Here is a 7068-nt window from a genome sequence, read left to right as displayed (position 1 = left end):
TGATCCGTAAAGTTTCCCTCGGAAAACTGGTGCTGAAATCAGCAGAAATCCTAGGGATGAATACTCAAACAGGCAACTCAGCCAACTTCCCATCTTCCCTCTCCACTCCTCTCCACTCCTCTCCACTCCTCTCCCCTCCCCTCCTCTCCTCTCCTCTCCTCTCCTCTCCTCTCCTCTCCTCGCCTCTCCTCTCCACTCCTCTCCACTCCTCTCCCCTCCCCTCCTCTCCTCTCCTCTCCCCTCCCCTCCTCTCCTCGCCTCTCCTCTCCTCTCCTCTCCTCTCCTCTCCTCTCCTCTCCTCTCATCTCATCTCATCTCATCTCCTCTCCTGTCCTTTCCTTTCCTCCTCTCCTCTCCTCTCCTCTCCTTTCCTCTCCTTTCCTTTCCTCCCCTCCTCTCCTCTCCTCTCCTTTCCTTTCCTTTCCTTTCCTTTCCTTTCCTTTCCTTTCCTTTCCTCCTCTCCTCTCCTCTCCTCTCTTCTCCTTTCCTTTCCTTTCCTTTCCTTTCCTTTCCTCCTCTCCTCTCATCTCATCTCCTCTCCTGTCCTTTCCTTTCCTCCCCTCCTCTCCTCTCCTCTCCTTTCCTCTCCTTTCCTTTCCTCCCCTCCTCTCCTCTCCTTTCCTCTCCTTTCCTTTCCTTTCCTTTCCTTTCCTTTCCTCCTCTCCTCTCCTCTCCTCTCCTTTCCTTTCCTTTCCTTTCCTTTCCTCCTCTCCTCTCCTCTCCTCTCCTCTCCTCTCCTCTCCTTTCCTTTCCTTTCCTCCTCTCCTCTCATCTCATCTCCTCTCCTGTCCTTTCCTTTCCTCCCCTCCTCTCCTCTCCTCTCCTTTCCTCTCCTTTCCTTTCCTCCCCTCCTCTCCTCTCCTTTCCTTTCCTCTCCTTTCCTTTCCTTTCCTTTCCTTTCCTCCTCTCCTCTCCTCTCCTCTCCTCTCCTTTCCTTTCCTCTCCTCTCCTCTCCTCTCCTCTCCTCTCCTCTCCTCTCCTCTCCTTTCCTTTCCTCCTCTCCTCTCCCCTCCTCTCCTCTCCTCTCCTCTCCTCTCCTCTCCACTCCTCCCCTCCACTCCTCTCGCCTCCTCCCTCCCACTCCACTCTTCTCCTCCTCCTCTCCCTCTTCTCTCTTCCCTTTTCCCTCTCTCCTCCTTATCTTCCCGTCTCCACCCCTTCTCTTCCCCTGTTGCTCTCCCCCAAAAGCGCAGTGCGTTGAGCTGAACTGAGCTGAGAGCTGGGAGCTGTGCTGCCTCACACACACACACACACACACACACACACACACACACACACACACACACACACACACACACACACACACACACACACACACACACACACACACACTGAGAGCTGTGCTGCCTCTCAGATGATTTATTCATGTCTTCTCTCCCGGTCCTCCAGCTCGTGGCGTCTGAAACAGTGCCACATCCCATCCTGCCCGCCCAACTGCGTGCCTGCCTGCCACCACGTGGGACGGCCTAGCATGTGGCGCAGACGGGCTCCGCTCCGCTCCGCTCGGAGGTGATCATGGAGCTCATTTACATGGATGCAGGTCAGCGGGAGCGGGGCTCAGGGACTTCCTGCCTGTCCCATCCTGGATCCTGGAGACACGGCTCTCTCTCTCTCCTCCGTGTCCCCGCGCTACGCTGTCCTCCGCTGCGGAATGCTAACTCATGGAAATGGAACATCTGGAAACTCCAGAGCTCTGATACTGTGGAAGTTTATCACAGTATTCGTAGGGATAGGCGCGCTCTACTTCAAAACAAATATATAAATGCGTTTTCTACTATTGGTAGAATGAAAACCGCACTCTCAAGCTTTTCTCTTTTAACAATAAGACCAGTTTATTTTAGTACAGACACGTTTCGGCCTTACGCCATCGTCAGTGTATATCTTATATCATATACACTGACGATGGCGTAAGGCCGAAACGCGTCTGTACTAAAATAAACTGGTCTTATTGTAAAAAGAGAAAAGCTTGAGAGTGCGGTTTTCATTCTACCAGAATTTTATCACAGGCCTGATCAGGACTGAATAGTGGTGTGTTTTTACATTTTTTGTTTTGTCAGTCTCAGTTTGAACCCCGATGCAAAGACTTTTAGATTTTAGGCATTTAGGCAATGAGATTGTTTGGTCCCCTATTCATGGTGAAGTCCTGTAAAATCTACAGACAAGCATAGTGACTCAAATGCCACTCAAAAGCATAGTGACTCTGTAGTTTCTGCAAAGGAATCAGCACACATCTGATGCTGGATCTCAGTGTTCGTGCCGCCATAGTGCTCACTCTTTGAATGTGATGTGTGGACTTTACAGTGTGTGAACCTCAGCTCTCTGTATTACTCTGACTGACTTTACAGTGTGTGAACCTCAGCTCTCTGTATTACTCTGACTGACTTTACAGTGTGTGAACCTCAGCTCCCTGAAGTTAACTGACTGACTTTACAGTGTGTGAACACAGGGGCGTAGCAAGCTTTTCAAAAGTGAGGGGGATGGATGTGATTTGTTTATTACCTCCCCCAAGGAGGTTATATTTTCGCCCCTGTATGTTTGTTTGTTTGTTAGCAGGATTACGCAGAAACGCATGGAACGATTTCCATCAAACTTTGTGGGGAGATTGGGTAATATAATGGCAATAATTGATTAGATTTTCAGATGTCAAGGTCAAAGGTCAAGGTCACAAGGCGGAGGTTTGCATTCTCTGAATGCTCCCATTCTTGTTAACAATAGAAACGATGGATACAATGACAGAGGTGTACAACATGTATAACATACAAGATATAAAAAGCATCCCATCACAGTGATCATCAGCTCCCTGAAGTTAACTGACTGACTTTACAGTGTGTGAACCTCAGCTCTCGTTATTACACTGACTGACTTTACAGTGTGTGAACCTCAGCTCTCTGTATTACACTGACTGACTTTACAGTGTGTGAACCTCAGCTCTCTGTATTACGTTTACTGACTTTACAGTGTGTGAACCTCAGCTCTCTGTATTACGTTTACTGACTTTACAGTGTGTGAACCTCAGCTCTCTGTATTACGTTTACTGACTTTACAGTGTGTGAACCTCAGCTCTCTGCAGAACACTTACTGACTTTACAGTGTGTGAACCTCAACTTTCTGTAGTACACTGATTTACTCTACAGTGTGTGAACCTCAGCTTTCTGTTGTACACTGACTGAACTACTGGCTTCTGTGGTGCAGCCTTTTGACTTTGCTCTCTGCATCTCACATACTGTATAAGAAGCACTCATCTGTATGTGGTATAGCCTGGCCTGTATAGTTTCAACAGTAAAACTGATTTAGGTGATCCCAGGCTTTGCATCTGGACAGTCAAACGGACTAATGTTAGCTGGGCATAAACACAGACTGAAATAGTATAGAAGTGCGGTTACAGAATCAGTATGTGACCTCTGAAACTACTCACACACAGTCATTGATGTGTGTCACGTTGTGGACTTGGGGGTGCGATTAGAATGGGGAAAAATGCAGTGGCAGGCGGACTATCAGGCTCCAGCACAGAGGCCTGTGATTATGACGACCACAGCGCTCGGGTTCTGGGGCTCTTTCGCCTGACTCAGCAGAGGGTTCTGTGGCTTCCTCTCCGACCCCCCCAACCCCCCCTGAACCACCCCCCAACCCCCCCGAACCACCCCTACGGCCCTCCCCCCGGTCCAAATGTTCCGGCGATCCAAACCGTCTTGTCTGCTTATAGGTTCTGTGAGACCGGATCAAATCTGACCGTGATATAAAAACAGCAGCCCTACTCTGATGCCAGTGCTATTCCCAGTTGCAGAGGAGAGGTTCCGCTATTTTCTGCAGAAAAAAACCCCAACTGAAAACAAGTAGCTCTAGCCAGAGCGGCAGCACGTGAAAGCTGAGTGAGGATGAGGAAGGGGCCCCCGAACAACAAACTTAGGTCTGGTGCGTGCAGTTTTGGTAACAAAGCTCCGGCGCTCAGGTGCTTCCTTCTACTGCGGGCCAGTCAGCTCCCCCGAGAGAGAGAGAGGGCCTTTCTGTCAGATCGCATCACTTCCCTCCTCACTTCCTTTGGAGAGTGCCAACACAAAATACATAGCCACACACTTCCCCCAAACCCTCAGAAAACTATTGGATTCTCAGTAAACTGGCAATTTTATCCAAAGTAATTTAAAGAGCAGCTCTTTAAATGACTGGATAAAAAATGGCATTTAAATGAATATTTGTGTACATTTCTTCAGCCTGAGGGATTTACCAGAAAACTATTGGATTCTCAGTAAACTGACAGTTTTATCCAAAGTATTTTAAAGAGCAGCTCTTTAAATGACTGGATAGAAAATGGCAGTTCAATTAATATTTGTGTACATTTCTTCAGCCTGTGTGACAGACCACATGACCTTGTTGTAATGCCACACCATTTCTAGCATTTCAGCATCAGAAACGCATTGTATGTGGGCTTTGGATCACACACGCACACACACACAAACACAATCCATGTAACCTTCCCCAATAATGTATTCAAGAAATCGTTAAAAACTGGATCAATTTCTGCTAAACGCAGCATGCCGCCTGTTGGGAAATGCAACTGCTTGAAACCAAACGGAAATAGTAGAGACAGCCCACTGGACGGAGTTATTTGCTGAACGTGTGCGCTTCGCTCATTGAAAAACCAGCGCAGCTGACGCGCAGCACGGAGAGCGAAGAGCGGAGAGCAGAGAGCGACGAGACAAAGGTCCGGGTCCGCTCTGACTATCGCTCCAGTTCTCAGGAGCGCTCAGAAACCCTTCAGCTCAGCCAAGGGATACCTATTCCGACCGCACGAACGACTAGGATCCTTACTGCACGCCAAAGATCTTACAAATCTGTGCCCAGCCATTTCATGACGAAATAGCCATATTCGTCCAACTCTTGTATCTCAGTAGACAAGACAAGCGAGAGTTGTATTATTATTTAGTGGAAGACCGTTTGAAGAAATCTGTTGATGTTGCAGCTGTTTGGGAACCAAGGCATGGAAAAGTAATCAAGACCCTCGCCGGTTAAAGCATCTTTTTTTAAAGGAAATGGATCGACATCTGTCCAAAAATGAGCGCAAAAATATGGATGCTTGCTTGAGGCGACTGAAACAAGAACTGGTATGTGCAACCAATTATACAAACAGTTCACTCGTTATCCGTATCTTTATATTAGTTTAATAGTGTTTTGAAGCGTATAAGTGTCTGCCTGTTTTTTCTTAAGTTAAAACCCCCTTTCTCAATTTCATCGCATGGTTTATTCATGAATATTGAAGGTTGACTTCTCTCAGACTTGTCAGCGACAGTTTAAAAAAAAAAAGCTTACTATAAACTTGAGTCAGCACGTGGCTTTATATTATCACCAACAGCTATATGTAGCTCCCCTTTTTTTGTCCGACATTTCATGATACAAACATCATATGAAATACCCAGGGTCCTATAGCCTACATTTAACAGGGCTTTGCGTTATTGTGTTATATTCTCAGTTGGACTTTGAACTGCATTCAGCTGTATTCCCTTCGAAGTCTTGCATAGTTACGAGCACTGATTTTTGTTTAATATTTAAAATACACGTCGAATATAACATGGTTATGCACATTCCAGCGCATGGACGATGGATGCATGAACGACCACGTCTCGCTCTTGCAGCTGCTACAGATGTTGGCGGGGGCTTTAGTGACGTAAATCCCGAGCGTGAATCCGAGCTGCGAGCGCGGGGCATGTTCACACAATGGCTTCTCTCCTCGCGCCACCTATTCAATCCTAATACCCCTCTCGGAGGAATAACGGATGAAAGATCTACGTAATCAATGCTGAACATCCGCGCTATGTCGTTACGGTTGTGATTTACACTAATCAGTCAACATTGATTTGACTTAGCCAAGCATTGCCCTGTATGGAATTAGACTCGTTTATTGACATCGAAAACGCGTCGGGATATAACAGATTTTAAATTATTTATATGTTGAGTTTAGAGCTGCACTGTGGGAGATGGAAGACTTTATTTTTGTCTTCTAGAGTATTTCTGAAAATGATTAGTTGTTATCCTGTTAGGCGCTGTGCTGAGTCTCGCGGTCGCTGAAGCAGAGTAGACGGTGTGTTTTGAAAAATGTATGCGAGCTCTCTCCCCCTGTCAGCCCCCGGTACGTCTACAGGCTGAGGTGGACGCCTGAGCTGGTGGAGTTTGGCACCAGCTCATATTCTTTCACTCTTCCTATGCCTCTCTGTCACTCTTTCGTCCTCTTTTTATTTGCATTTCTCTCTATCTATCTTTCTATCTACCCACCTCTATCACCTCTTTCCATCCATCCCTCTGTCTCTTTTTTCTCTTTCCCTGTTTCTCTCTTCCTCTCTCCTCTCTCTCTCCCTCTAAGGTATTTGCCCCAGTGTAAAACTGGGTCGCTAGCAGTGCTCTCATCTGACTCAGGCACATTCCTCTTGAAGCCTTTGAAGAGGGAACCGAACCCAAATGACCTCTCCGGAGGTCTCCAGTACAGTAGAGCCCCCAGTATAGTGTATCAAGCACACCCTCAGGCTCAGCCCTAGCCACAGCCACAGCGTACCTCACAAAGCCATTGTGTCATAGTTGTATGTTGTGTGTGTCGCGTTGAGAGTGTAAGTTGTGTGTGTGTTGTGTTATATGACAGTGGTGTGTGTTGAATCTGGGATGATACCAAAGCTTAGCGAAAAGCATGAGAACGAACAGAGAAATCATCTGGGCTCTTCATTGTTTTGGTCTCGTTAAGTAACACATCTTTTTGTGAGAGCATATGGAGAGCTTCTGTTTCTCCAGTCTGGCAGAAGTGTGTCTGTGTGTGTGTGTGTGTGTGTGTGTGTGCGTGTGTGTGTGTGTGTGTGTGTGTGTTTCCCCTGCACCTCTGTAGGGACTGGGCATCGGGAGCGAGGGCTGTGCTGCTGTGTGTGTGTGTGTGTGTGTGTGTGTGTGTGTGTGTGTGTGTGTGTGTGTGTGTGTGTGTGTGTGTGTGTGTGTGTGTGTGTGTGTGTGTGTGCATCTGTCTGGTTTGATAAGGAGAAGCTGAGAAGAGCAGCGCTCCCCTGGCGCCTGGCACGCTGAAAGCAGGCAGGCGGG

General features: G+C 47.5%; 1 protein-coding gene across 1 annotated transcript in view; it reads left to right on the top strand.

Moving 5' to 3' along the window:
• Window positions 1-4999: 4999 nt before the first annotated feature.
• Window positions 5000-7068, top strand: part of LOC308370950 (PAK4-inhibitor INKA2-like) — a gene marked incomplete at its 3' end in the record, with an annotated part of 20243 nt that continues 18174 nt past the window's right edge. The window contains exon 1 of the mRNA XM_080845700.1: window positions 5000-5099. Within this exon, the coding sequence (XP_080701826.1) occupies window positions 5028-5099 (72 nt within the window). The 5' untranslated portion in view covers window positions 5000-5027. The remainder of the gene's footprint in view (window positions 5100-7068) is intronic.

The sequence above is a fragment of the Sprattus sprattus genome (assembly GCF_963457725.1).
Source record: "Sprattus sprattus genome assembly, chromosome: 10".
NCBI lineage: Eukaryota > Metazoa > Chordata > Actinopteri > Clupeiformes > Clupeidae > Sprattus > Sprattus sprattus.
The sequence above is the reverse complement of the archived record's forward strand: the minus strand, read 5'-3'. Positions and strand labels throughout refer to the sequence as shown.